The following is a 27,050-nucleotide window of genomic DNA, read 5'->3' as shown; positions in this document are numbered from 1 at the left end:
TGGCCCCATCACAATGTGGCATGGCTCTTTTAAGGACAAGGCTGTTAGGACAGGACAGTGTCCATCCCACTCAGGAAGGTGCTGCTCTCATTTCTTCCAGCATAGCACCTTAGAACAGATCTAGTTAATCAGAGACAATCCAGAGCCAGGACCAGGGAAGCAGGCTAATCCCACCATCTGCTAGCTGCAACAAGTCATCACCCATCTCCCCAAACAAAATACAAACAATAATAAAAAAAAAAATTTAGTAACCTATTTATCATAAAAATTGATCATAGTCAATATAGACCTCCAGGGCCATATTCTGAATTCCTCAGTGAATTTGCAGATTTCATTTCAAACCTCATTGTTTCTTTAGACAAAACATTAATTGTAGGAGACCTCAACATTCATTTTAATAAGCCAGAGCACACTCTGAGAACAGCAGTTGTGTCCATCTTAGATTCAGTAGTTGTTAATAAGAAGGCAATAGGACCCACTCCTGATGGGGGTCACAGTGTGGATCTTATTCTAACATTACATTTAAATATAGAAAATATAGTAGCACTTCCCCGGAAGCTGTCTCAAATCTAAAATCTTATTTCATTTGAAAGGCATCTTAGATATGAGACTCAATTTGCCCAATCACCGTGTTAAACATTCATTTACATCTGCTACTGCAGAGACACTTACCAATAGTCTCCTAGAATTATCATCCATGATTGGTTCACCATCTGACCCCAGAAAACTTCAGGTGAGTGATTACTTAGAGTGTTTCGCTACACCTTAGACAATGTAGCTCCACTCAAAAGGAAAATTAGTAAAGAAAAGAAACTAGCACCCTGGTACAATGACCACACATATACAGTCTTATGCAAAAGTTTAGGCACCCCTTGATAAATAACAGATTTTGGTGATTTTTTAATTGAAAAGATGTTAACACAGTCTCTCTTGGAAATGGAAAAAATGCACAATATTTTCAGCAAACATTGATGCATAGTTACTTCTTATGCCATAAATTGAACAAAAATAAAAAATAAGAGCACTCTGTTAACATCTTTTCAATTAAAAAATCACCAAAATCTGTTATTTATCAAGGGGTGCCTAAACTTTTGCATAAGACTGTACCTTAAAACAATCAGCCAGGAAATTTGAATGTAAATGGCATCAAAATAAATGATCAATATTTCAGTTAGCATGGAAGGAAAGACTTCTGAGCTACAAAAAAAATCTATTAGTGCTGCTAGATCAGTGTGTCTCTCTCCCCTAATCAAAGACAACAAAAACAATCATAAATTTTAATTCAGTACTGTAGCAAAACTAAGTAGGAGTAAAATTTCTGTAGAAAAGCGTACACCATCTAAATGCAGCAGCAATGACTTCATGAATGATTTCAATGGAAAAATTGATATCAGGCAAATAATTCAGTCTATTAATTTAAAACAAAACAATTTGATAGATAATCCTGTACATAATATGACTATTTCTGATTGGCACGTAGAATGCTTCAAGAACGTGATTTAATTTCACTAATTTCTTTTTGCAAACTATCAGCCTTCATACTAGATGTTTCTTTAAACAGATAATACCAGTAGAACCCTGGCTATGTGCCTACATTTTTTAAACCAGTGGTTATCAAACCCCTGTTTAAAAAACCCTACTTCAATCCCAGGTTTGCGGGCAGGGACAATAATTCAGGCCAGGAATTTGACTCCATCCCACCTTTGCTGCTGCCGTCACCACCACCCTATTCATGTAATCCACCAGACTGCTAATCTTGTAAGCCAACCCTATTAGGTGATGTAACAGGTAGACTACCAGACGAATTATAAATGAATAAAAAGGCCTAAATGAACCTTCAAAAACTCACTAGGAATCTATACTATACTACCACACCACAGACAAATATAAAATTGGCTTACACTTTTAGGGATAATAAAAGGGATAATAAGAGATACACATTCAAATGTTGAAATATATATTTTAGGTATTTCCAATGATCAAGTACAGTATATCAAAAGCATCAGAAACACAAACACAAACTTAAAAAAAAGCTACAACAGTGTAAGTAACAGATAATAATGTCCACTCAATGGCATAAGAGCAGACCAGTAAGAGTAAACAGTAAGTCATTAGCACTAGTAAATAAATCAAAATCCTTGGACTGAGGACGGGCAAAATAATCAAATGGATTATCAAGGCTTTCACTGTCTCTTTCATCTTTCCCTGAATCTCAATCTCTCTCTCACTCTGCACATCTAGTTGCTCTGCAATATGAAATAAACACATTCAATAATCTATACTTATATTAATTGTGCAGCCATCAGTTGTATGACCCCATGATTACAGTCCTACTACTGATGATCTCATAAATCATAAAAGCACATATTGTTCTAAGAGTATAGACTGCATGTTTATTTTTGCTTAGCTTAAACTTTACCTGAAGGTTCCTGCTCTGACTTAAACGCAGAACTGTCCATCACTTCTAGTTCAGTGGCAGGAGCACTTGCAGCAGTACACTCTAAAAAAAAAAGGGTTCCTTGAGGTTCTATAATTCATGTTTTATGACTGAAATGTAAACTAAAGATTACACAATGATTATAGGCCTACACAACACATTCACAAAGCTTTTTGAGTTAAGACCCAGGAGAATGACTGCTGTAGTCAAAAACAAGAGAGTCAACAAATATTAATATCTAGTCAATGTATGATTTGAGCTTTTTTGTGCAAGTTTGTACATTAGCATGAAACTTATATTTCCTAATATATTATAGTTTGCCTTTTTGACGAATCATTTTGTGAAATAAATAAACTAACCAGGTGTTTTCTTTATTTCGTACTATACCATATTGTGATGGTTCACCCGAAAGGGGCATTAAAAACAAATAATGGTAAAAATGCCCTCTGGTGACGTAGATGCGTTTCATCATCCTTGAATTCCTATTGGTGGATTGGCGAAGATGAGTCTCGAGACAGCGACAGTTAATTTTTCAAACTGAGGAGTCCGCCATTTCTGCCCGTCCATACCCTCAGGTAAGTTAAGTTTTTACATTTTTGAAATCATATTACTGAAATATTTAGTGTCATCAGTTAATATTTCTAATTGTTAGAGTAGCCCTTGTGTTAAATAGTAATACTAGAAGCAAAATGGATAATATTTACCTCAGTTAAAAATACTGCTGGGTAGCACTGACGGGCTTCGTCAGCCGTCGGTTCAGAAAGAACCGTTAAATTGATTTTGCTCCGGTTTTTAAATGAATTAAGTTACAGTCTCCGTTTATTTCCTTTTCAGTGTTAATTAAATTGTCAACAACAATAAGACAGTTGTGTTATAAGGAGACGAGCTTCGAGACAGAAGCGTGAATTTTAATTTCAATGAAGCGCGCGCGCTGTTCGCTAATGGTAAGTTAACGATAGGCACCGATTCAAATAAAAGTGAGTCAGGTGGAAGGCGGAGGGTATGATATGTGACTTCCACACATACTCAGTTTGCGGTGAGTATTTTTCTCAGGCCTATGTTAACAGGTGTAGTTCAACAAGTTCTTAACTTTTGTGCAATTTTTAGCTCCAACATTGACTGTTACTTTTCAGTATTGTATTTCATTACAGGTAAATGTCAAACTTGTTGGTTGTTGGGTACTGAAATAATACATTTTATTATATTTCTTAGGTACCCAAATCATAAAATGTATGGAGATGTTCTGGGGAGTTTGATCGCCCGCTTTCCATTTTTGAAGGATGACAGCTCCTCTGGTTATGTATGTACATATTGCTGCTCTTTTAAAACTGTGAAAATATTGGGGTCATTGCTCATTAAAAAATCTCACACAGAAAAAAAATCTATTTTAAATAAAGTATAAATGTGTCTACAGGATACCTTGTTGGAATGCCTTTAAAAGAGAAAGGATTTCCTTGGTTAGCTCATCAATCGTCCTGCAAATGAAGGAGAAGTATGGGATCAAAAGGAAGTGTGCTGGACAAACAGACTCTGAGAGATTTAGTCGACAACAAAAGGCAATTTCACATACCGATTTCAGTTGATTTCTCAAAATGACTTAAAATAACTTCTAAAATCACATTTGATCTAAGATCTAATTAAATCTACATCCAAAGTGACTTTAATTTTATTATTTATTTTAATTTTCATATTGTTGTTTATTTGTTCTTGGAAGCTCTGAAGTAAAAAAGTAATTTCTAATTTTAATGTGAATCACAGTGTATTCTGTCAAATAAAATATGTAAATATTTTATGTAAATACCTACACCGATCAGGCATAACATTATGACAGGTGAAATGAATAAGACTGATGATCTCCTCATCATGGCACCTGTTAGTGGGTGGGATATATTAGGCAGCAAGTGAACATCCTGTCTTCAAAGTTGATGTGTTAGAAGCAGGAAAAATGGACAAGCGTAAAGATTTGAGCAAGTTTGACAAGGGACAAATTGTAATGGCTAGACCACTGGATCAGCTCTTGTGGGGTGTTCCCGGTCTGCAGTGGTCAGTATCTATCAAAGGTGGCCCAAGAAAGGAACAGTGGTGAACTGGTGACAGGGTCATGGACTGCCAATGCTCATTAATGCACATGGGGAGCAAAGCCTGGCCCGTGTGGTCCAATCCAACAGACGATCTACTGTTGCTCAAATTGCTGAAGAAATTAATGCTGGTTCTGGCAGAAATGTGTCAGAATACACAGTGCATCACAGTTTGTTGCATATGGGGCTGCTGACCCCTATGCACTGCTGAAAGTGCCAACAATGGGCAGATGAGCATCAGAACTGGACCAGGGAGCAATGGAAGAAGGTGGCCTGGTCTAATGAATCACGTTTTCTTTCCAATCACATGGATGGCCGGGTGCGTGTGCGTCACTTACCTGGGGAACACATGCCACCAGGATGCACCACAGTGGAGGCAAGGTCATGCTTTGGGCAATGTTCTGCTGGGAAACCTTGGATCCTGCCATCTATGTGGATGTTAGTTTGACACGTACCACTTACAGGACTTAAAGGATCTGCTGCTAACATCATGGTGTCAGATACCACAGCACACCTTCAGGGATCTACTGGAGTCCATGCCTCGACAGTTCAGGGCTGTTCTGGCAGCAAAAGGGGGACCAACACAATATTAGGCAGGTGGCCATAATGTTATGCCTGGTCAGTGTATATTTATTTTAATACCTAGATTTAATTTTATATAACCATTTTATATTAAACTGCTTCATTTTTTGTGTGTCATTTCTACACATTAATCAGTGTTGGAATCTTGGATAAAATCAGTATGGAGAAGAGTTGTGTATATTAATTTGAGCAGAATTAATAAAATTCACTGGTCTTAATGTAGTCTACTTATCTGTTCCTTGTTACTGTCTGTTTAAAGGTTCACTCAGACATTTGAGCACTACTCACTTTAAAGAATGCTGGTTAATACCATGGCAGATGTCTTGGTCTTATAATGACACCTAGTGGTGTGGACACAAAATCATGCACAAACTTTATCATGCATAAAACATTGTTAAAAAAAACAAACAAAAAAACGTTAGAGCTTGAGCCTGGTTGTATTAATGTAAATTTCATTTCATGATTTACAGTATTAAACTAAATAGTTTAACACTAAAATTTATTATTTAAATAATTAAATAAGCTTTTCAGTTCTGACATAAGCAGTTGTTTTCTAAATGGTTTCTGTCAATATTTCTCTTTTAGTATTTCACTTTATTTTGATTTACAAACTTTCACAAAGAATATGAATCTTTTAATCTGCAATATTTCATGAGTGAACTGGAATAAAACAATCTCAGCTCTAACTGATCTGATTCACTCTTACAGAGCACTGAAGTGGCAGGATCGTTAGAGGAGATTCTTTACCAGAAACATATAGATATGGCAATAATTTGTCAGTAAATGTGTGTGTGAAAGTGTGTATGTGTGTGTTTGTGAGAGGGTCGGAGAATGACAGCTTTCCTCTGTCCCAGTCCAGTTTCACCCTGATCCTCTGGAGTTTCTGTGCTAATGAGAGTTCACTCTCTGGCTGTGGTGTAGAAGCTGCTCTATATTCATCTTTATAATACCTCACACACCAGATTCCACTTCTGGAGAATATCCACCCCTTTCTCTGAGCAGATTCTGTCATCACACCCAATGCCCAGTGTGTACAGTCTCTAACTTCAACATCCCAGCAGTGTGTCCCTGAGTTAAAGCCCTCGGAGCCCAGGATACATTCCCAATAATCAAATCTCTCTGGAATATCAGGAACTTTCTGTTCCTCATTACTGGATCTCACACTGGTCAGATCATCAGAGACAATAAGTTCAGGATGAGCAGTGTTAGGGTCCAGAGTTATAGGTGCTGAAAACACACACACACACACACACACACAGGTATAAGAAGTAAAAAGGAATGAAAGAAAACCCATTGTCACTGTACATTCTTTTCTATTTCATTAGCTTCCATTTATACAATTCGTTACAATGGAGTTTAACATTGCACTAGCATTAGCTTTTGCCTAAATGAAATAAATGATAAGTGTAATTACATAATAAATTAATAAACATATATAATGTTATATACAAAACATGGCATTTTGGGTTGTGTTTAAATTACAAATGTAAACAATCTTCATAATAATTGTAGCTTAAACCGTAAGCCGCTGCACTCCTCATGAACACTCCTCTCATTTTTTCTCTCTTTGCTCACACTTCAAACACTGAACACTCGGATTACAAAAGAAGTCTTTCCAAATGAATGCTCTGTCACATTAAAGTCACATTAAATGAGATCAAAATGTAAATATATTAACTACATCAGGGTAATTAACAAAGGTAGAAAAGGGGGGAAAGAATTATTATAATTATATAAAAATTATTAATGTTTATAAGAACACAACACACACACATTTACTCAAAAAGTGAGTCTTACTGTATTGGACAGTGTCCTGCATCTTCTCCCAGACTCTGAACTTTAAGTTGGCCAGATGTTGTGCCACATGGATCAGTGCTCCTGAAAGCTCCTCTGGATGCTGCAGTGTGCACTGGGTTCTGCAAAAACATTCAGGAGTCAGGGTTGCTGTGGGTTTTGATTCAGAAAAACAGAGAAGCAGAGAGACAGGAACCACATCACTCACCTTTTTACTGTGGCCTTGTAGTTCTGGAAAACAACAAAGCACATATCAGTGGATATGATACACATTTTTACACCACTGAAATGTGACGTTTGTGATGATGGAAAGAAGTTTTACTTTCTCACAGTATAAATACTGACTAAATGATCCTCACTTGTAAGAACAGGATGTCCTCAGCTCTCATCTCCTCTTCTATGGCTCTGATTGTGTCTGAAAGGGATGATATGTCTCTGCTCAACTTCTCAATCATCTCCTTCATCATCTGACTCTTCTGCTCCTCTTCCTCTCTCAGTGCAGCGATCCTGACTGCCTCTTCATCTCTTAGAAACTGGTGAAGCTTCTCAAACTGCTCCTTAAGCTGATGTTCTGTTTGTTGGGCCTGAATCTACAATGAAGAGGAAATCAAATTAAATAGAACTGATTTTATGATGGAGAATATAATTCTATCAAAACCATGTTATTGATTGTAACCTTTATATGTTCTGCAGTCTGACTCCAGTTCAGTTTACAGTCTTTAAAGATCTTCAGTTTCTCCTGTAGTGGCTTTAGTGCAGTTTTGAGTTCCTCCTAAAACAAATCAACACACTACATGGAGACTCTGTGCATCAGCTCTGATTGCACACATCGTTAAATCTCTGTAAACTGTTAAAGGGGATTTAACTGTACAATGTTCAATATTTGATATTAAAGATCATGACACAATAAAAGCTTTTAAAAAGCACCAGGTTAAAAAAAATGTAAAAAGTTTATACTTAGGGAATCTGGGTTTACTGGTGTACAATGCAATGCTTTTTTCTCACATGGAAGAATATGACTGAATGACAGATTCACATTTTTTAATTACTGTATGAATATATTTAACTCAAGGCTATTGTTATTAGTACAATTTGTAATTTTATTTCATTAGTAGACCAGGATTTCATAGTGAACTAAGTTTCATTCTCAGTTAACATGATCTCACAAGTAGAACAGCTTTTAAAATGCTCTAAGAGCAGCAGAAAATTATGAGAAGCTCATAATATACTTTAGTCAAATACAGAAGATTTGGCTGTTTATGCAGGTAACACTTGTCTGAGGAAATTTGGGTATAATGAAAAAGCATACTTAAATATATAGTGATTATATTGCAATTTGCAATTTATTATGTAATTATTTCACCATGTTTTTAAATTCAACCTATTTTTAGATGTATAGGTATACTTTTTTAGTATAGATATATTCATTTTTACCTTAAAGTCTGTTGCTGCCTCATCCATGGGACAGAATTTGTGGTCAGTGTGTTTTCTTGAATCCCGACACACCAAACACACCGGCTGTTGATCGTCCAGACAGAAGAGTTTGAGTTTCTCACTGTGCAGACTGCAGACTGTTTCAGACCCTAATGAAGAGCTCTGATTTCTCTCCTGTAAGAAAGTCTCACACAGGTTCTTTAAGGCCAGATTTATGGGCGAGTTTTCTAAAGACGACTTCCTCCTACAAATAGGACATTCTCTGAATTGTTTCGTTTCCCAGAATTTCTGCAAACACACTTTACACACACTGTGACTGCAGCTCAGAACAACAGGATCCTTGAAGATTTCACAGCACACAGGACAGGAGAAATCCTCCTCTGAAAACCTAGAAGCCATTTTGTTTTACTGCTGCTGTTGTTCTCTCCAGTCCAAACCATCAGAGCTTAATTTTAATCATGCACTGATTTTAGGTTTGTAAATACTTGACGTTGTAGGTCACTGTGCTGAAAATGAGACTGAGATTTCTACGTAAACTGAGAATAAAACTAATCTCACCAGAGCAGAACGCTGCAGCCTGTTTATGAAGGACTGCAGTCATCTCACACTCCCTAATACTTCCCTAATAGGAGGAGTTTTACAGAGACACGTTATGACCTGTTACAGTCATTATTCATGTCAGAAAACGCACACAACACACAACACCTAGTTAAAGGAGCAATAGTCCATTTTTTATTGCTTATTTATACAAATAGTCTGGAAGATATCTACAACTTTGAAAAATATATCTATGAATTAAAAAAAATGATTAAGGAACAGCCTTATCTGTAAATAAGTATATAACACCTAGAAACATGTTGTGTCCAACATGTAAGCAACCAAATCAGACAGCTTTCTCCTTTAGAAAGTTTTATCTTTTTCCTCTGCTTCGTCTTTACATTCAATAAACATGTAATTCTTTACATTGCTCCAGAGAATGACTTGGTGGTAGAGTTTCACTTAGATTGACTAATTTGATTTTCAGCATTTGCTTTTTTGATTTTACTTACAATAGGTTTGTCATTGCTGGTAACATTGGTAGCAAAACTATATCCCTTTGGCTTTGACTGGATTTGCAACTTCCATTTGTAGACATCCTATGGTTTACCAGTTTCTCTGCATTTTTAATAGAATGGACCCAAATATTGGATCTGAAATTATTTAACTTGGTATTCAATGAATGTGACATTACAAAATCTTGCTCTTTGTTTGTGTCGAATGAGATCACATGACATCACATTCAGCTGTTCTTCATTTTTCTATAAGTTTAAATGGAAGCTTTAGAATTACTGCCTTTGTGCACGTCCAGCTCCTGTATGTACTGTAAATCTGCCATCGCATTGTAACACCCATATAAAAAGAGCAGCTTCTCCATATATGCAGCGTGAACAAGATAATCTTCTCCAAACAACTGTTAAAGCATAACTTTAGCTGTATCATAACCACTTTCAGGGGCCATATTCATACAGCTTTGAACAGTTTCTCTTGGGTACACTCTTGTATATCTTTCAAGAAAACACAAGCAGTCCCTTGTTATTAGTGTTTTTCTTCCACAAATTGTTTAAAAGCATTTGTGAACAAAGTGAATTAAAAAGGATCCTCTTCAAACACTGGAATCTTACATAGTGGCAACTGTTGAGATTTTTGTTGTTGAATTAGCAATTCTGTTATTTCCTATTGCCTTTGAAGCACTGTCTGTGTGGAATCAAACCCTCTGTCATCTACTAAAGCACATGATTGAGATGCATTTTGCTGTAAATGATGATATGTAGGTTGTGAAGTAACACTTTTGCTTATTATTTTACTTTGAACCATGTTTGAACCATGTTTCATACATATCTTTCTCTTCAGAGACTCGTGTGCTTCTTTTGATTCTTTGCATTTTATTTTAAAGTTTTCAAACATACTTTTGATATCAAATTTTCTATTTCCCATACATTCTTGAATTTTGCTTTTCACTTGGGATGATTTGTCAAATTCTAACTTTCTCTGTAAAATATCACGTTTTGACATTATATTTTGACTTTTGCAGTAAGTTTAAGCTTTCATTTCCGAACAGATGATTTTTCACCCTCTGATTTCTAAGTTTGAAACTCATCATGCTCCATTTCAGAACCATCACACCCACTTTTATTTGCCGTTTTGAAACCTTTAAATGCTCAACTCTCATTAAATACATACCTATTTATTGTAATCAGGATGTTATGTTCCTACTGAACACACAGGAACAATAACTTTTATGTCATAAGTTTATTGGACCCAAATGATGGAGGCAGGACAGGAGGTAGAAGGCAGGATTATAACTTTAATGATCCACATACAAGAGATTACTGACAACACATGAAGACACAGGACACAAAGTGACAGGGGAGCTAGACTCACAAAGATAGGAGAACATGGACTGTGCCAAAGAAACGAAAATAAAAACAATCTACCCCAAGCTCTGTTTTAGTTGACTAGCCAAACTCACAAAACCAAAGCAAACTACCTGACTACTCTAGGATAAACTAACCAAAATTTAAAAGTGGCACCTGCCCCCTTACCTAGTGTTTCTACACAATCAAACTCCTATGTGGTGCAATGACCTACACATAATCTTGCTGGTTCTCAAACCAAGTTGTTGTATGTTTTGTTAGCAATAACACATGCACAACAGTGTTTGCACATGGGCTTCTACTTTACTTGTCACCCAAACTCCAACTGGTACAGGTGGCACATATGCAGTACATTTACAGGCGAACCCACTACACAAACTGTGTGGGGGTGTCCTAGGCTAAACTATTCACTGCATATACTACTTCCCTTTTCTTAAAATATTGACAATATAGAACAATATATTGACCAAATTTTAAATAGGGACAGTATGCTATAAACACTAGCAGTGTATAAGTAATCATTTGCTATGCACAAGAAATATAAACACTAGTCAAACATGCTTAAGTTAGAACATAGTCTTTTAACTGTGCAGGTTGTCTGATGGTATGTCCAGCTCTTGTGCATCGAGAACCAGGGACAGTACTCTCTTAAACACATTGGAGCGGCTCATTTTGAACAGGCTCAGAAACTGTATTTTCACACAGGACATCACCACAGTACATGGGGCAACCGGGTTGTGTATCATGTATGACTGACCTGTCAGGTCTGAGGTGGTGCCTGTTTCTGCGGTAGATTGTGCTCGATGATGTGATTACATCGTATGAGTGGGGCTCATCTCTGATTCTGACAACTGTAGCTGGTTTCCATGTATTTTTGATTCTCATATATACTATCTGTCCCCTCCTAAGGGCTGGAAGTGGAGCTGCTATTCTATGATACCAACTCTTCTGCAGCGGCTGACGATGCTGCAGCACTACTTGAAAGTACTTAGGTGTGGAAGGCCACAGAACAGCTTTGCTTGTTGGTAAGGTGGAACATAGGACTCTACCCATCAGGATGTCGGCTGGAGAGTGCTTGAGACCAGTGAGAGTTGTGAAGAGTCAATAAGGCTAGGTGAGGGTCAGTGCCAGACTGAGCATAGTTTTGACAGTATTTATGGCTCGCTCAGCCATACCGTGTGGACTGAGTGTAGTTCGGGCTGGAATGGGTGATGTTGAAACTCCAATCATGAGCGAATCAAGCCACTGGCAAAGGTATCTGCGACCAGGGTATTAGGTACACCATGTCTCAAAAACACTGCCTTGAACTGCGTTATAAGTGAGCCTGATGTTTGGTCTGACAGCTGTAGAACTTCTCTATATTTAGAAAAATAGTCTACTATCAGAAGAAATGCTCGTCCCTGAAAGTCAAAAATGTCAGCAGCTATTTTCTGCCATGGTCACTCTGGAACCGAATCGGGGATAAGTGGCTCCTTCTGATTTTCAGGAAGACTCTGTTGACAGGAAACTACAGGAATCCACCATCCCATGTAACCATCCCATGGGGAAGCTGTAATATTGCTGTATTGCTTCCGATTTAATGACATGGCCTAGATAAGTCACCTCATTAACCATATATTGCAGCTTGTCTTTGTTGAACTTGATGTTGAGACTCTGCTATGTTCCACATCTTTTCTAGGATGACATCATGCTCTGCTTCGGTAGCTGCTGCTATGATCATGTTGTTGGCCACCATGAAGCCACCTTCAATATCCCAAAACTCTCTGAGTTCAAGCACTGAAAGACTTTTTTCACTGACTTGATGCCAAAAGGCAAGCATTGAAAGCAGTACCTGCCCCATGGCGTGTTGAAAGCACACAGGTCTGCAGACTCCGCATCAAGTGTAATCTGCTAATGGCATCTTTCTCATCCAGGATGGTAAACAGCTTTTTACCAGCTAACTTGCCTCGTATGTCTTCCAGGGTGGGTATGTTGTAGTGCTGATGGAGTATGGCCAGGTTTAAGTCTCTAGGGTTGAAGCAGACTCTGAGTGTGTCGTGTTGCTTTTCTGTGATGTACAGACTGCTAACCCATGGAGAAGGCTTAGAAACTTTGCTTATCACACCCCTGTTCTCCAGTTCTTCCAGCATCTCATGGCATTGGTCATGGACTGCATATGGGATATTCCTGCAGCCATGTATGACAAGTGGAACATTAAGGTCAGTGTGGATAAGATGCAATCCTGGAAACTAGCCTTGAAACACTGATGCATAAAGACTGAGGAGTTCAGTTTTTGTGGAGGGTGGTGAAGGTATGAATGTCTCTACTGTTCTTATGAGATCCAACTGCATGCATGCCTGTCTCCCTGACAGGGCTGTATTCAATACTGTGGTCACAAAGAACATCATGTGAGTTGTTTTGTTGTGTTTGCACAGTGTTTGTAGAGTGTTTGAAGAGCCCAGGTCGTGCCCGTATTGCTCAGTCGGTAGGACCCAGAAGACGAGCTTTGGGAAGTGCCGACCGTTTTACTGTGGCAAGCAGGAGTTCAGGGCAGAACGTCCACGTATTCAGGTGGAACTGTTGAACGCGTGTTTCCACCGTCCTGACCCGCTTGGAATTGAGGCAAGCCGCCAGCGGTAGCCCGGATAGCTCAGTCGGTAGAGCATCAGACTTTTAATCTGAGGGTCCAGGGTTCAAGTCCCTGTTCGGGCGCGTATAGCCTCCTCTTTGCTCGCCGGGTTGGCCTTTGCAGCCCGCAGAGGTGAAGAGCCTCCTACAAGTCGCTGCTGGCGTCCGAATGCTTCAATGATCCGGAGGACAAACCCTGAGCTTGCTTGCTGCTCCTTTGTTGTACTGAGCGCTGGTTCAGAGCAGAGATGATAGAGATGATACATATGACACGAGTGCAGATGATATAGCTTTCTTGAGAAACTGACAACAGTGCGTTTTTCCCCGATATGTTGCTAGCTGAGCAACGATAGCTTTAATCGTGAGGTTGACCAAGACACGCGTGGCCATCACAAGAATCCGATTCCAAATAAAAGTCTGCGCATCTGACTGTGCATAGAAGATCCCCGACACCCTCACACGGGTAGAGGACAGGTTCTTGACCTCGACGTGATTTGAACACGCAACCTTCTGATCTGGAGTCAGACGCGCTGCCGTTGCGCCACGAGGTCGCGGACGCCCGGGACAGGGGTCACCCTGACACAGACTTTCACAAACCCATTCTTGTCCATCGCTGAGGAGATTGAGACGCGCTTCATACCCAGAGACAAGTAGTGGGCCGCGAATCCTGCGACTAGTTTCCGATACCTGGCTGGATCTTTTTCGGAGGACGACGTGAAAGCTTTTTATACTACATAACCTGCCTGGATTCCCCTACCCAAGCTATTAAAGGAGATGTCGAAGCTCTTAAGGCAGTTCTCACCTTAGTGTGTGAGTGTGAAGCCCATCTTCGAGATTACCCAGCCTATCGGATAGGACCGATGTTCAACTTACTCTTGTAACATCACGTGTTTTCCTGACAAACGAGTTCTTTCTATCATTATATGTGTCAGACAATGGGCAATCGGTGCTACCGGTGGCAGAAAGCTGTTTTTTGAGAGTTACAGAGAGGCAAGATTACACCTTGGACTGCATCCTCCACTACTGGCGTTGAAGACAAAAATGGGGAATTACCGGAAATTGGATCGTGTCCAGTTACTAAGGAAGATTTACGAATAAACTCTCGAATGCTACAAGGACCAGACGGGATAGACGTTTTCTGATCCAGAGCACGGGATCGGTTTCATCACGAGAACCTGTCGAACGTGCGTGGACACTGTCCTGATTCTGACGTCTGGGAAGAGCCCAGGTCGTGCCCGTATTGCTCAGTCGGTAGGACCCAGAAGACGAGCTTTGGGAAGTGCCGACCGTTTTACTGTGGCAAGCAGGAGTTCAGGGCAGAACGTCCACGTATTCAGGTGGAAGTAGTGGGCCGCGAATCCTGCGACTAGTTTCCGATACCTGGCTGGATCTTTTTCGGAGGACGACGTGAAAGCTTTTTATACTACATAACCTGCCTGGATTCCCCTACCCAAGCTATTAAAGGAGATGTCGAAGCTCTTAAGGCAGTTCTCACCTTAGTGTGTGAGTGTGAAGCCCATCTTCGAGATTACCCAGCCTATCGGATAGGACCGATGTTCAACTTACTCTTGTAACATCACGTGTTTTCCTGACAAACGAGTTCTTTCTATCATTATATGTGTCAGACAATGGGCAATCGGTGCTACCGGTGGCAGAAAGCTGTTTTTTGAGAGTTACAGAGAGGCAAGATTACACCTTGGACTGCATCCTCCACTACTGGCGTTGAAGACAAAAATGGGGAATTACCGGAAATTGGATCGTGTCCAGTTACTAAGGAAGATTTACGAATAAACTCTCGAATGCTACAAGGACCAGACGGGATAGACGTTTTCTGATCCAGAGCACGGGATCGGTTTCATCACGAGAACCTGTCGAACGTGCGTGGACACTGTCCTGATTCTGACGTCTGGGAAGAGCCCAGGTCGTGCCCGTATTGCTCAGTCGGTAGGACCCAGAAGACGAGCTTTGGGAAGTGCCGACCGTTTTACTGTGGCAAGCAGGAGTTCGGGGCAGAACGTCCACGTATTCAGGTGGAACTGTTGAACGCGTGTTTCCACCGTCCTGACCCGCTTGGAATTGAGGCAAGCCGCCAGCGGTAGCCCGGATAGCTCAGTCGGTAGAGCATCAGACTTTTAATCTGAGGGTCCAGGGTTCAAGTCCCTGTTCGGGCGCGTATAGCCTCCTCTTTGCTCGCCGGGTTGGCCTTTGCAGCCCGCAGAGGTGAAGAGCCTCCTACAAGTCGCTGCTGGCGTCCGAATGCTTCAATGATCCGGAGGACAAACCCTGAGCTTGCTTGCTGCTGCTTTGTTGTACTGAGCGCTGGTTCAGAGCAGAGATGATAGAGATGATACATATGACACGAGTGCAGATGATATAGCTTTCTTGAGAAACTGACAACAGTGCGTTTTTCCCCGATATGTTGCTAGCTGAGCAACGATAGCTTTAATCGTGAGGTTGACCAAGACACGCGTGGCCATCACAAGAATCCGATTCCAAATAAAAGTCTGCGCATCTGACTGTGCATAGAAGATCCCCGACACCCTCACACGGGTAGAGGACAGGTTCTTGACCTCGACGTGATTTGAACACGCAACCTTCTGATCTGGAGTCAGACGCGCTGCCGTTGCGCCACGAGGTCGCGGACGCCCGGGCCAGGGGTCACCCTGACACAGACTTTCACAAACCCATTCTTGTCCATCGCTGAGGAGATTGAGACGCGCTTCATACCCAGAGACAAGTAGTGGGCCGCGAATCAGGACCAGACGGGATAGACGTTTTCTGATCCAGAGCACGGGATCGGTTTCATCACGAGAACCTGTCGAACGTGCGTGGACACTGTCCTGATTCTGACGTCTGGGAAGAGCCCAGGTCGTGCCCGTATTGCTCAGTCGGTAGGACCCAGAAGACGAGCTTTGGGAAGTGCCGACCGTTTTACTGTGGCAAGCAGGAGTTCAGGGCAGAACGTCCACGTATTCAGGTGGAAGTAGTGGGCCGCGAATCCTGCGACTAGTTTCCGATACCTGGCTGGATCTTTTTCGGAGGACGACGTGAAAGCTTTTTATACTACATAACCTGCCTGGATTCCCCTACCCAAGCTATTAAAGGAGATGTCGAAGCTCTTAAGGCAGTTCTCACCTTAGTGTGTGAGTGTGAAGCCCATCTTCGAGATTACCCAGCCTATCGGATAGGACCGATGTTCAACTTACTCTTGTAACATCACGTGTTTTCCTGACAAACGAGTTCTTTCTATCATTATATGTGTCAGACAATGGGCAATCGGTGCTACCGGTGGCAGAAAGCTGTTTTTTGAGAGTTACAGAGAGGCAAGATTACACCTTGGACTGCATCCTCCACTACTGGCGTTGAAGACAAAAATGGGGAATTACCGGAAATTGGATCGTGTCCAGTTACTAAGGAAGATTTACGAATAAACTCTCGAATGCTACAAGGACCAGACGGGATAGACGTTTTCTGATCCAGAGCACGGGATCGGTTTCATCACGAGAACCTGTCGAACGTGCGTGGACACTGTCCTGATTCTGATGTCTGGGAAGAGCCCAGGTCGTGCCCGTATTGCTCAGTCGGTAGGACCCAGAAGACGAGCTTTGGGAAGTGCCGACCGTTTTACTGTGGCAAGCAGGAGTTCGGGGCAGAACGTCCACGTATTCAGGTGGAACTGTTGAACGCGTGTTTCCACCGTCCTGACCCGCTTGGAATTGAGGCAAGCCGCCAGCGGTAGCCCGGATAGCTCAGTCGGTAGAGCATCAGACTTTTAATCTGAGGGTCCAGGGTTCAAGTCCCTGTTCGGGCGCGTATAGCCTCCTCTTTGCTCGCCGGGTTGGCCTTTGCAGCCCGCAAAGGAGGTGAAGAGCCTCCTACAAGTCGCTGCTGGCGTCCGAATGCTTCAATGATCCGGAGGACAAACCCTGAGCTTGCTTGCTGCTGCTTTGTTGTACTGAGCGCTGGTTCAGAGCAGAGATGATAGAGATGATACATATGACACGAGTGCAGATGATATAGCTTTCTTGAGAAACTGACAACAGTGCGTTTTTCCCCGATATGTTGCTAGCTGAGCAACGATAGCTTTAATCGTGAGGTTGACCAAGACACGCGTGGCCATCACAAGAATCCGATTCCAAATAAAAGTCTGTGCATCTGACTGTGCATAGAAGATCCCCGACACCCTCACACGGGTAGAGGACAGGTTCTTGACCTCGACGTGATTTGAACACGCAACCTTCTGATCTGGAGTCAGACGCGCTGCCGTTGCGCCACGAGGTCGCGGACACCAGGGCCAGGGGTCACCCTGACACAGACTTTCACAAACCCATTCTTGTCCATCGCTGAGGAGATTGAGACGCGCTTCATACCCAGAGACAAGTAGTGGGCCGCGAATCCTGCGACTAGTTTCCGATACCTGGCTGGATCTTTTTCGGAGGACGACGTGAAAGCTTTTTATACTACATAACCTGCCTGGATTCCCCTACCCAAGCTATTAAAGGAGATGTCGAAGCTCTTAAGGCAGTTCTCACCTTAGTGTGTGAGTGTGAAGCCCATCTTCGAGATTACCCAGCCTATCGGATAGGACCGATGTTCAACTTACTCTTGTAACATCACGTGTTTTCCTGACAAACGAGTTCTTTCTATCATTATATGTGTCAGACAATGGGCAATCGGTGCTACCGGTGGCAGAAAGCTGTTTTTTGAGAGTTACAGAGAGGCAAGATTACACCTTGGACTGCATCCTCCACTACTGGCGTTGAAGACAAAAATGGGGAATTACCGGAAATTGGATCGTGTCCAGTTACTAAGGAAGATTTACGAATAAACTCTCGAATGCTACAAGGACCAGACGGGATAGACGTTTTCTGATCCAGAGCACGGGATCGGTTTCATCACGAGAACCTGTCGAACGTGCGTGGACACTGTCCTGATTCTGACGTCTGGGAAGAGCCCAGGTCGTGCCCGTATTGCTCAGTCGGTAGGACCCAGAAGACGAGCTTTGGGAAGTGCCGACCGTTTTACTGTGGCAAGCAGGAGTTCGGGGCAGAACGTCCACGTATTCAGGTGGAACTGTTGAACGCGTGTTTCCACCGTCCTGACCCGCTTGGAATTGAGGCAAGCCGCCAGCGGTAGCCCGGATAGCTCAGTCGGTAGAGCATCAGACTTTTAATCTGAGGGTCCAGGGTTCAAGTCCCTGTTCGGGCGCGTATAGCCTCCTCTTTGCTCGCCGGGTTGGCCTTTGCAGCCCGCAGAGGTGAAGAGCCTCCTACAAGTCGCTGCTGGCGTCCGAATGCTTCAATGATCCGGAGGACAAACCCTGAGCTTGCTTGCTGCTGCTTTGTTGTACTGAGCGCTGGTTCAGAGCAGAGATGATAGAGATGATACATATGACATGAGTGCAGATGATATAGCTTTCTTGAGAAACTGACAACAGTGCGTTTTTCCCCGATATGTTGCTAGCTGAGCAACGATAGCTTTAATCGTGAGGTTGACCAAGACACGCGTGGCCATCACAAGAATCCGATTCCAAATAAAAGTCTGCGCATAGAAGATACCCGACACCCTCACACGGGTAGAGGACAGGTTCTTGACCTCGACGTGATTTGAACACGCAACCTTCTGATCTGGAGTCAGACGCGCTGCCGTTGCGCCACGAGGTCGCGGACGCCCGGGCTAGGGGTCACCCTGACACAGACTTTCACAAACCCATTCTTGTCCATCGCTGAGGAGATTGAGACGCGCTTCATACCCAGAGACAAGTAGTGGGCCGCGAATCCTGCGACTAGTTTCCGATACCTGGCTGGATCTTTTTCGGAGGACGACGTGAAAGCTTTTTATACTACATAACCTGCCTGGATTCCCCTACCCAAGCTATTAAAGGAGATGTCGAAGCTCTTAAGGCAGTTCTCACCTTAGTGTGTGAGTGTGAAGCCCATCTTCGAGATTACCCAGCCTATCGGATAGGACCGATGTTCAACTTACTCTTGTAACATCACGTGTTTTCCTGACAAACGAGTTCTTTCTATCATTATATGTGTCAGACAATGGGCAATCGGTGCTACCGGTGGCAGAAAGCTGTTTTTTGAGAGTTACAGAGAGGCAAGATTACACCTTGGACTGCATCCTCCACTACTGGCGTTGAAGACAAAAATGGGGAATTACCGGAAATTGGATCGTGTCCAGTTACTAAGGAAGATTTACGAATAAACTCTCGAATGCTACAAGGACCAGACGGGATAGACGTTTTCTGATCCAGAGCACGGGATCGGTTTCATCACGAGAACCTGTCGAACGTGCGTGGACACTGTCCTGATTCTGACGTCTGGGAAGAGCCCAGGTCGTGCCCGTATTGCTCAGTCGGTAGGACCCAGAAGACGAGCTTTGGGAAGTGCCGACCGTTTTACTGTGGCAAGCAGGAGTTCAGGGCAGAACGTCCACGTATTCAGGTGGAAGTAGTGGGCCGCGAATCCTGCGACTAGTTTCCGATACCTGGCTGGATCTTTTTCGGAGGACGACGTGAAAGCTTTTTATACTACATAACCTGCCTGGATTCCCCTACCCAAGCTATTAAAGGAGATGTCGAAGCTCTTAAGGCAGTTCTCACCTTAGTGTGTGAGTGTGAAGCCCATCTTCGAGATTACCCAGCCTATCGGATAGGACCGATGTTCAACTTACTCTTGTAACATCACGTGTTTTCCTGACAAACGAGTTCTTTCTATCATTATATGTGTCAGACAATGGGCAATCGGTGCTACCGGTGGCAGAAAGCTGTTTTTTGAGAGTTACAGAGAGGCAAGATTACACCTTGGACTGCATCCTCCACTACTGGCGTTGAAGACAAAAATGGGGAATTACCGGAAATTGGATCGTGTCCAGTTACTAAGGAAGATTTACGAATAAACTCTCGAATGCTACAAGGACCAGACGGGATAGACGTTTTCTGATCCAGAGCACGGGATCGGTTTCATCACGAGAACCTGTCGAACGTGCGTGGACACTGTCCTGATTCTGACGTCTGGGAAGAGCCCAGGTCGTGCCCGTATTGCTCAGTCGGTAGGACCCAGAAGACGAGCTTTGGGAAGTGCCGACCGTTTTACTGTGGCAAGCAGGAGTTCGGGGCAGAACGTCCACGTATTCAGGTGGAACTGTTGAACGCGTGTTTCCACCGTCCTGACCCGCTTGGAATTGAGGCAAGCCGCCAGCGGTAGCCCGGATAGCTCAGTCGGTAGAGCATCAGACTTTTAATCTGAGGGTCCAGGGTTCAAGTCCCTGTTCGGGCGCGTATAGCCTCCTCTTTGCTCGCCGGGTTGGCCTTTGCAGCCCGCAGAGGTGAAGAGCCTCCTACAAGTCGCTGCTGGCGTCCGAATGCTTCAATGATCCGGAGGACAAACCCTGAGCTTGCTTGCTGCTGCTTTGTTGTACTGAGCGCTGGTTCAGAGCAGAGATGATAGAGATGATACATATGACACGAGTGCAGATGATATAGCTTTCTTGAGAAACTGACAACAGTGCGTTTTTCCCCGATATGTTGCTAGCTGAGCAACGATAGCTTTAATCGTGAGGTTGACCAAGACACGCGTGGCCATCACAAGAATCCGATTCCAAATAAAAGTCTGTGCATCTGACTGTGCATAGAAGATCCCCGACACCCTCACACGGGTAGAGGACAGGTTCTTGACCTCGACGTGATTTGAACACGCAACCTTCTGATCTGGAGTCAGACGCGCTGCCGTTGCGCCACGAGGTCGCGGACGCCAGGGCCAGGGGTCACCCTGACACAGACTTTCACAAACCCATTCTTGTCCATCGCTGAGGAGATTGAGACGCGCTTCATACCCAGAGACAAGTAGTGGGCCGCGAATCCTGCGACTAGTTTCCGATACCTGGCTGGATCTTTTTCGGAGGACGACGTGAAAGCTTTTTATACTACATAACCTGCCTGGATTCCCCTACCCAAGCTATTAAAGGAGATGTCGAAGCTCTTAAGGCAGTTCTCACCTTAGTGTGTGAGTGTGAAGCCCATCTTCGAGATTACCCAGCCTATCGGATAGGACCGATGTTCAACTTACTCTTGTAACATCACGTGTTTTCCTGACAAACGAGTTCTTTCTATCATTATATGTGTCAGACAATGGGCAATCGGTGCTACCGGTGGCAGAAAGCTGTTTTTTGAGAGTTACAGAGAGGCAAGATTACACCTTGGTCTGCATCCTCCACTACTGGCGTTGAAGACAAAAATGGGGAATTACCGGAAATTGGATCGTGTCCAGTTACTAAGGAAGATTTACGAATAAACTCTCGAATGCTACAAGGACCAGACGGGATAGACGTTTTCTGATCCAGAGCACGGGATCGGTTTCATCACGAGAACCTGTCGAACGTGCGTGGACACTGTCCTGATTCTGACGTCTGGGAAGAGCCCAGGTCGTGCCCGTATTGCTCAGTCGGTAGGACCCAGAAGACGAGCTTTGGGAAGTGCCGACCGTTTTACTGTGGCAAGCAGGAGTTCGGGGCAGAACGTCCACGTATTCAGGTGGAACTGTTGAACGCGTGTTTCCACCGTCCTGACCCGCTTGGAATTGAGGCAAGCCGCCAGCGGTAGCCCGGATAGCTCAGTCGGTAGAGCATCAGACTTTTAATCTGAGGGTCCAGGGTTCAAGTCCCTGTTCGGGCGCGTATAGCCTCCTCTTTGCTCGCCGGGTTGGCCTTTGCAGCCCGCAGAGGTGAAGAGCCTCCTACAAGTCCTACCAGAGCACGGGATCGGTTTCATCACGAGAACCTGTCGAACGTGCGTGGACACTGTCCTGATTCTGACGTCTGGGAAGAGCCCAGGTCGTGCCCGTATTGCTCAGTCGGTAGGACCCAGAAGACGAGCTTTGGGAAGTGCCGACCGTTTTACTGTGGCAAGCAGGAGTTCAGGGCAGAACGTCCACGTATTCAGGTGGAACTGTTGAACGCGTGTTTCCACCGTCCTGACCCGCTTGGAATTGAGGCAAGCCGCCAGCGGTAGCCCGGATAGCTCAGTCGGTAGAGCATCAGACTTTTAATCTGAGGGTCCAGGGTTCAAGTCCCTGTTCGGGCGCGTATAGCCTCCTCTTTGCTCGCCGGGTTGGCCTTTGCAGCCCGCAGAGGTGAAGAGCCTCCTACAAGTCGCTGCTGGCGTCCGAATGCTTCAATGATCCGGAGGACAAACCCTGAGCTTGCTTGCTGCTGCTTTGTTGTACTGAGCGCTGGTTCAGAGCAGAGATGATAGAGATGATACATATGACATGAGTGCAGATGATATAGCTTTCTTGAGAAACTGACAACAGTGCGTTTTTCCCCGATATGTTGCTAGCTGAGCAACGATAGCTTTAATCGTGAGGTTGACCAAGACACGCGTGGCCATCACAAGAATCCGATTCCAAATAAAAGTCTGCGCATAGAAGATACCCGACACCCTCACACGGGTAGAGGACAGGTTCTTGACCTCGACGTGATTTGAACACGCAACCTTCTGATCTGGAGTCAGACGCGCTGCCGTTGCGCCACGAGGTCGCGGACGCCCGGGCTAGGGGTCACCCTGACACAGACTTTCACAAACCCATTCTTGTCCATCGCTGAGGAGATTGAGACGCGCTTCATACCCAGAGACAAGTAGTGGGCCGCGAATCCTGCGACTAGTTTCCGATACCTGGCTGGATCTTTTTCGGAGGACGACGTGAAAGCTTTTTATACTACATAACCTGCCTGGATTCCCCTACCCAAGCTATTAAAGGAGATGTCGAAGCTCTTAAGGCAGTTCTCACCTTAGTGTGTGAGTGTGAAGCCCATCTTCGAGATTACCCAGCCTATCGGATAGGACCGATGTTCAACTTACTCTTGTAACATCACGTGTTTTCCTGACAAACGAGTTCTTTCTATCATTATATGTGTCAGACAATGGGCAATCGGTGCTACCGGTGGCAGAAAGCTGTTTTTTGAGAGTTACAGAGAGGCAAGATTACACCTTGGACTGCATCCTCCACTACTGGCGTTGAAGACAAAAATGGGGAATTACCGGAAATTGGATCGTGTCCAGTTACTAAGGAAGATTTACGAATAAACTCTCGAATGCTACAAGGACCAGACGGGATAGACGTTTTCTGATCCAGAGCACGGGATCGGTTTCATCACGAGAACCTGTCGAACGTGCGTGGACACTGTCCTGATTCTGACGTCTGGGAAGAGCCCAGGTCGTGCCCGTATTGCTCAGTCGGTAGGACCCAGAAGACGAGCTTTGGGAAGTGCCGACCGTTTTACTGTGGCAAGCAGGAGTTCAGGGCAGAACGTCCACGTATTCAGGTGGAAGTAGTGGGCCGCGAATCCTGCGACTAGTTTCCGATACCTGGCTGGATCTTTTTCGGAGGACGACGTGAAAGCTTTTTATACTACATAACCTGCCTGGATTCCCCTACCCAAGCTATTAAAGGAGATGTCGAAGCTCTTAAGGCAGTTCTCACCTTAGTGTGTGAGTGTGAAGCCCATCTTCGAGATTACCCAGCCTATCGGATAGGACCGATGTTCAACTTACTCTTGTAACATCACGTGTTTTCCTGACAAACGAGTTCTTTCTATCATTATATGTGTCAGACAATGGGCAATCGGTGCTACCGGTGGCAGAAAGCTGTTTTTTGAGAGTTACAGAGAGGCAAGATTACACCTTGGACTGCATCCTCCACTACTGGCGTTGAAGACAAAAATGGGGAATTACCGGAAATTGGGTCGTGTCCAGTTACTAAGGAAGATTTACGAATAAACTCTCGAATGCTACAAGGACCAGACGGGATAGACGTTTTCTGATCCAGAGCACGGGATCGGTTTCATCACGAGAACCTGTCGAACGTGCGTGGACACTGTCCTGATTCTGACGTCTGGGAAGAGCCCAGGTCGTGCCCGTATTGCTCAGTCGGTAGGACCCAGAAGACGAGCTTTGGGAAGTGCCGACCGTTTTACTGTGGCAAGCAGGAGTTCAGGGCAGAACGTCCACGTATTCAGGTGGAACTGTTGAACGCGTGTTTCCACCGTCCTGACCCGCTTGGAATTGAGGCAAGCCGCCAGCGGTAGCCCGGATAGCTCAGTCGGTAGAGCATCAGACTTTTAATCTGAGGGTCCAGGGTTCAAGTCCCTGTTCGGGCGCGTATAGCCTCCTCTTTGCTCGCCGGGTTGGCCTTTGCAGCCCGCAGAGGTGAAGAGCCTCCTACAAGTCGCTGCTGGCGTCCGAATGCTTCAATGATCCGGAGGACAAACCCTGAGCTTGCTTGCTGCTGCTTTGTTGTACTGAGCGCTGGTTCAGAGCAGAGATGATAGAGATGATACATATGACACGAGTGCAGATGATATAGCTTTCTTGAGAAACTGACAACAGTGCGTTTTTCCCCGATATGTTGCTAGCTGAGCAACGATAGCTTTAATCGTGAGGTTGACCAAGACACGCGTGGCCATCACAAGAATCCGATTCCAAATAAAAGTCTGCGCATCTGACTGTGCATAGAAGATCCCCGACACCCTCACACGGGTAGAGGACAGGTTCTTGACCTCGACGTGATTTGAACACGCAACCTTCTGATCTGGAGTCAGACGCGCTGCCGTTGCGCCACGAGGTCGCGGACGCCCGGGCCAGGGGTCACCCTGACACAGACTTTCACAAACCCATTCTTGTCCATCGCTGAGGAGATTGAGACGCGCTTCATACCCAGAGACAAGTAGTGGGCCGCGAATCCTGCGACTAGTTTCCGATACCTGGCTGGATCTTTTTCGGAGGACGACGTGAAAGCTTTTTATACTACATAACCTGCCTGGATTCCCCTACCCAAGCTATTAAAGGAGATGTCGAAGCTCTTAAGGCAGTTCTCACCTTAGTGTGTGAGTGTGAAGCCCATCTTCGAGATTACCCAGCCTATCGGATAGGACCGATGTTCAACTTACTCTTGTAACATCACGTGTTTTCCTGACAAACGAGTTCTTTCTATCATTATATGTGTCAGACAATGGGCAATCGGTGCTACCGGTGGCAGAAAGCTGTTTTTTGAGAGTTACAGAGAGGCAAGATTACACCTTGGACTGCATCCTCCACTACTGGCGTTGAAGACAAAAATGGGGAATTACCGGAAATTGGATCGTGTCCAGTTACTAAGGAAGATTTACGAATAAACTCTCGAATGCTACAAGGACCAGACGGGATAGACGTTTTCTGATCCAGAGCACGGGATCGGTTTCATCACGAGAACCTGTCGAACGTGCGTGGACACTGTCCTGATTCTGACGTCTGGGAAGAGCCCAGGTCGTGCCCGTATTGCTCAGTCGGTAGGACCCAGAAGACGAGCTTTGGGAAGTGCCGACCGTTTTACTGTGGCAAGCAGGAGTTCGGGGCAGAACGTCCACGTATTCAGGTGGAACTGTTGAACGCGTGTTTCCACCGTCCTGACCCGCTTGGAATTGAGGCAAGCCGCCAGCGGTAGCCCGGATAGCTCAGTCGGTAGAGCATCAGACTTTTAATCTGAGGGTCCAGGGTTCAAGTCCCTGTTCGGGCGCGTATAGCCTCCTCTTTGCTCGCCGGGTTGGCCTTTGCAGCCCGCAGAGGTGAAGAGCCTCCTACAAGTCGCTGCTGGCGTCCGAATGCTTCAATGGTCCGGAGGACAAACCCTGAGCTTGCTTGCTGCTGCTTTGTTGTACTGAGCGCTGGTTCAGAGCAGAGATGATAGAGATGATACATATGACACGAGTGCAGATGATATAGCTTTCTTGAGAAACTGACAACAGTGCGTTTTTCCCCGATATGTTGCTAGCTGAGCAACGATAGCTTTAATCGTGAGGTTGACCAAGACACGCGTGGCCATCACAAGAATCCGATTCCAAATAAAAGTCTGCGCATCTGACTGTGCATAGAAGATCCCCGACACCCTCACACGGGTAGAGGACAGGTTCTTGACCTCGACGTGATTTGAACACGCAACCTTCTGATCTGGAGTCAGACGCGCTGCCGTTGCGCCACGAGGTCGCGGACGCCAAGGCCAGGGGTCACCCTGACACAGACTTTCACAAACCCATTCTTGTCCATCGCTGAGGAGATTGAGACGCGCTTCATACCCAGAGACAAGTAGTGGGCCGCGAATCCTGCGACTAGTTTCCGATACCTGGCTGGATCTTTTTCGGAGGACGACGTGAAAGCTTTTTATACTACATAACCTGCCTGGATTCCCCTACCCAAGCTATTAAAGGAGATGTCGAAGCTCTTAAGGCAGTTCTCACCTTAGTGTGTGAGTGTGAAGCCCATCTTCGAGATTACCCAGCCTATCGGATAGGACCGATGTTCAACTTACTCTTGTAACATCACGTGTTTTCCTGACAAACGAGTTCTTTCTATCATTATATGTGTCAGACAATGGGCAATCGGTGCTACCGGTGGCAGAAAGCTGTTTTTTGAGAGTTACAGAGAGGCAAGATTACACCTTGGACTGCATCCTCCACTACTGGCGTTGAAGACAAAAATGGGGAATTACCGGAAATTGGGTCGTGTCCAGTTACTAAGGAAGATTTACGAATAAACTCTCGAATGCTACAAGGACCAGACGGGATAGACGTTTTCTGATCCAGAGCACGGGATCGGTTTCATCACGAGAACCTGTCGAACGTGCGTGGACACTGTCCTGATTCTGACGTCTGGGAAGAGCCCAGGTCGTG

The 27,050-nt window shown here is 44.5% G+C and overlaps 1 protein-coding gene, 1 long non-coding RNA gene and 17 other non-coding genes across 25 annotated transcripts; 10 read left to right on the top strand and 9 right to left on the bottom strand.

The window, feature by feature from the left end:
- Nucleotides 1-1,994: 1,994 nt before the first annotated feature.
- Nucleotides 1,995-8,946, bottom strand: LOC131354077 (E3 ubiquitin-protein ligase TRIM39-like). 6 transcript variants are annotated; one of them, XM_058391345.1, is made up of 9 exons: nucleotides 8,326-8,946; nucleotides 7,568-7,663; nucleotides 7,251-7,481; nucleotides 7,100-7,122; nucleotides 6,895-7,013; nucleotides 6,048-6,324; nucleotides 3,857-3,912; nucleotides 2,420-2,500; nucleotides 1,995-2,246 (listed from the first exon to the last, which is right to left on the bottom strand). In XM_058391345.1, the coding sequence occupies exons 1-9, from the start codon at nucleotides 8,722-8,724 to the stop codon at nucleotides 2,023-2,025; spliced, it is 1,506 nt and encodes a 501-aa protein (XP_058247328.1). In that variant the 5' UTR covers nucleotides 8,725-8,946; the 3' UTR covers nucleotides 1,995-2,022. The 6 variants fall into 6 exon arrangements, 4 of the variants coding, with proteins under 4 accessions (XP_058247328.1, XP_058247330.1, XP_058247331.1 ...); XR_009204692.1 differs by lacking the exon at nucleotides 1,995-2,246 and adding an exon at nucleotides 3,654-3,765 and having other exon boundaries at nucleotides 2,483-2,500; XR_009204693.1 differs by lacking the exons at nucleotides 1,995-2,246; nucleotides 2,420-2,500 and adding exons at nucleotides 3,680-3,765; nucleotides 5,386-5,438.
- Nucleotides 2,941-5,309, top strand: LOC131354081 (uncharacterized). Of its 2 annotated transcripts, none has more exons than XR_009204694.1 (3): nucleotides 2,941-3,012; nucleotides 3,650-3,737; nucleotides 3,852-5,307. It is a non-coding gene; the product is annotated as an uncharacterized LOC131354081 (long non-coding RNA). The 2 variants fall into 2 exon arrangements; XR_009204695.1 differs by having other exon boundaries at nucleotides 2,949-3,012; nucleotides 3,272-3,737; nucleotides 3,852-5,309.
- Nucleotides 8,947-13,357: 4,411 nt separating the features above from the next.
- Nucleotides 13,358-13,430, top strand: trnak-uuu (transfer RNA lysine (anticodon UUU)). Its single transcript has one exon. It is a non-coding gene; the product is annotated as a tRNA-Lys (tRNA).
- A 395-nt stretch (nucleotides 13,431-13,825) lies between these two features.
- Nucleotides 13,826-13,897, bottom strand: trnaw-cca (transfer RNA tryptophan (anticodon CCA)). Its single transcript has one exon. It is a non-coding gene; the product is annotated as a tRNA-Trp (tRNA).
- Nucleotides 13,898-15,444: 1,547 nt separating this feature from the next.
- trnak-uuu (transfer RNA lysine (anticodon UUU)) lies at nucleotides 15,445-15,517 on the top strand. Its single transcript has one exon. It is a non-coding gene; the product is annotated as a tRNA-Lys (tRNA).
- A 395-nt stretch (nucleotides 15,518-15,912) lies between these two features.
- Nucleotides 15,913-15,984, bottom strand: trnaw-cca (transfer RNA tryptophan (anticodon CCA)). The gene has a single exon. It is a non-coding gene; the product is annotated as a tRNA-Trp (tRNA).
- Nucleotides 15,985-17,084: 1,100 nt separating this feature from the next.
- Nucleotides 17,085-17,157, top strand: trnak-uuu (transfer RNA lysine (anticodon UUU)). The gene has a single exon. It is a non-coding gene; the product is annotated as a tRNA-Lys (tRNA).
- A 398-nt stretch (nucleotides 17,158-17,555) lies between these two features.
- On the bottom strand, nucleotides 17,556-17,627 carry trnaw-cca (transfer RNA tryptophan (anticodon CCA)). The gene has a single exon. It is a non-coding gene; the product is annotated as a tRNA-Trp (tRNA).
- An 854-nt stretch (nucleotides 17,628-18,481) lies between these two features.
- On the top strand, nucleotides 18,482-18,554 carry trnak-uuu (transfer RNA lysine (anticodon UUU)). The gene has a single exon. It is a non-coding gene; the product is annotated as a tRNA-Lys (tRNA).
- A 383-nt stretch (nucleotides 18,555-18,937) lies between these two features.
- On the bottom strand, nucleotides 18,938-19,009 carry trnaw-cca (transfer RNA tryptophan (anticodon CCA)). Its single transcript has one exon. It is a non-coding gene; the product is annotated as a tRNA-Trp (tRNA).
- A 1,547-nt stretch (nucleotides 19,010-20,556) lies between these two features.
- Nucleotides 20,557-20,629, top strand: trnak-uuu (transfer RNA lysine (anticodon UUU)). Its single transcript has one exon. It is a non-coding gene; the product is annotated as a tRNA-Lys (tRNA).
- Nucleotides 20,630-21,024: 395 nt separating this feature from the next.
- trnaw-cca (transfer RNA tryptophan (anticodon CCA)) lies at nucleotides 21,025-21,096 on the bottom strand. Its single transcript has one exon. It is a non-coding gene; the product is annotated as a tRNA-Trp (tRNA).
- An 854-nt stretch (nucleotides 21,097-21,950) lies between these two features.
- On the top strand, nucleotides 21,951-22,023 carry trnak-uuu (transfer RNA lysine (anticodon UUU)). The gene has a single exon. It is a non-coding gene; the product is annotated as a tRNA-Lys (tRNA).
- A 335-nt stretch (nucleotides 22,024-22,358) lies between these two features.
- trnak-uuu (transfer RNA lysine (anticodon UUU)) lies at nucleotides 22,359-22,431 on the top strand. The gene has a single exon. It is a non-coding gene; the product is annotated as a tRNA-Lys (tRNA).
- Nucleotides 22,432-22,814: 383 nt separating this feature from the next.
- Nucleotides 22,815-22,886, bottom strand: trnaw-cca (transfer RNA tryptophan (anticodon CCA)). Its single transcript has one exon. It is a non-coding gene; the product is annotated as a tRNA-Trp (tRNA).
- A 1,547-nt stretch (nucleotides 22,887-24,433) lies between these two features.
- On the top strand, nucleotides 24,434-24,506 carry trnak-uuu (transfer RNA lysine (anticodon UUU)). Its single transcript has one exon. It is a non-coding gene; the product is annotated as a tRNA-Lys (tRNA).
- A 395-nt stretch (nucleotides 24,507-24,901) lies between these two features.
- Nucleotides 24,902-24,973, bottom strand: trnaw-cca (transfer RNA tryptophan (anticodon CCA)). Its single transcript has one exon. It is a non-coding gene; the product is annotated as a tRNA-Trp (tRNA).
- An 854-nt stretch (nucleotides 24,974-25,827) lies between these two features.
- On the top strand, nucleotides 25,828-25,900 carry trnak-uuu (transfer RNA lysine (anticodon UUU)). Its single transcript has one exon. It is a non-coding gene; the product is annotated as a tRNA-Lys (tRNA).
- A 395-nt stretch (nucleotides 25,901-26,295) lies between these two features.
- On the bottom strand, nucleotides 26,296-26,367 carry trnaw-cca (transfer RNA tryptophan (anticodon CCA)). Its single transcript has one exon. It is a non-coding gene; the product is annotated as a tRNA-Trp (tRNA).
- Nucleotides 26,368-27,050: the final 683 nt, after the last annotated feature.

The sequence above is a fragment of the Hemibagrus wyckioides genome, linkage group LG06, assembly GCF_019097595.1.
Source record: "Hemibagrus wyckioides isolate EC202008001 linkage group LG06, SWU_Hwy_1.0, whole genome shotgun sequence".
NCBI classification, from domain to species: Eukaryota; Metazoa; Chordata; class Actinopteri; order Siluriformes; family Bagridae; genus Hemibagrus; species Hemibagrus wyckioides.
Note: the sequence above shows the minus strand (reverse complement) of the source record. Positions and strands in the feature narration are given on the sequence as shown.

Bases quoted from the DNA above. Each gene is read 5' to 3' on its own strand.
- LOC131354077 (XM_058391345.1), bottom strand. From the start codon at position 8,724: ATGGCTTCTAGGTTTTCAGAGGAGGATTTCTCCTGTCCTGTGTGCTGT. The intron at 7,664-8,325 runs GTAAAAATGAAT...GATTTGTTTTAG, and splicing joins AGGCAGCAACAGACTTTAAG to GAGGAACTCAAAACTGCACT. The intron at 6,325-6,894 runs GTAAGACTCACT...GTGTGTTTTCAG, and splicing joins GCAGGACACTGTCCAATACA to CACCTATAACTCTGGACCCT.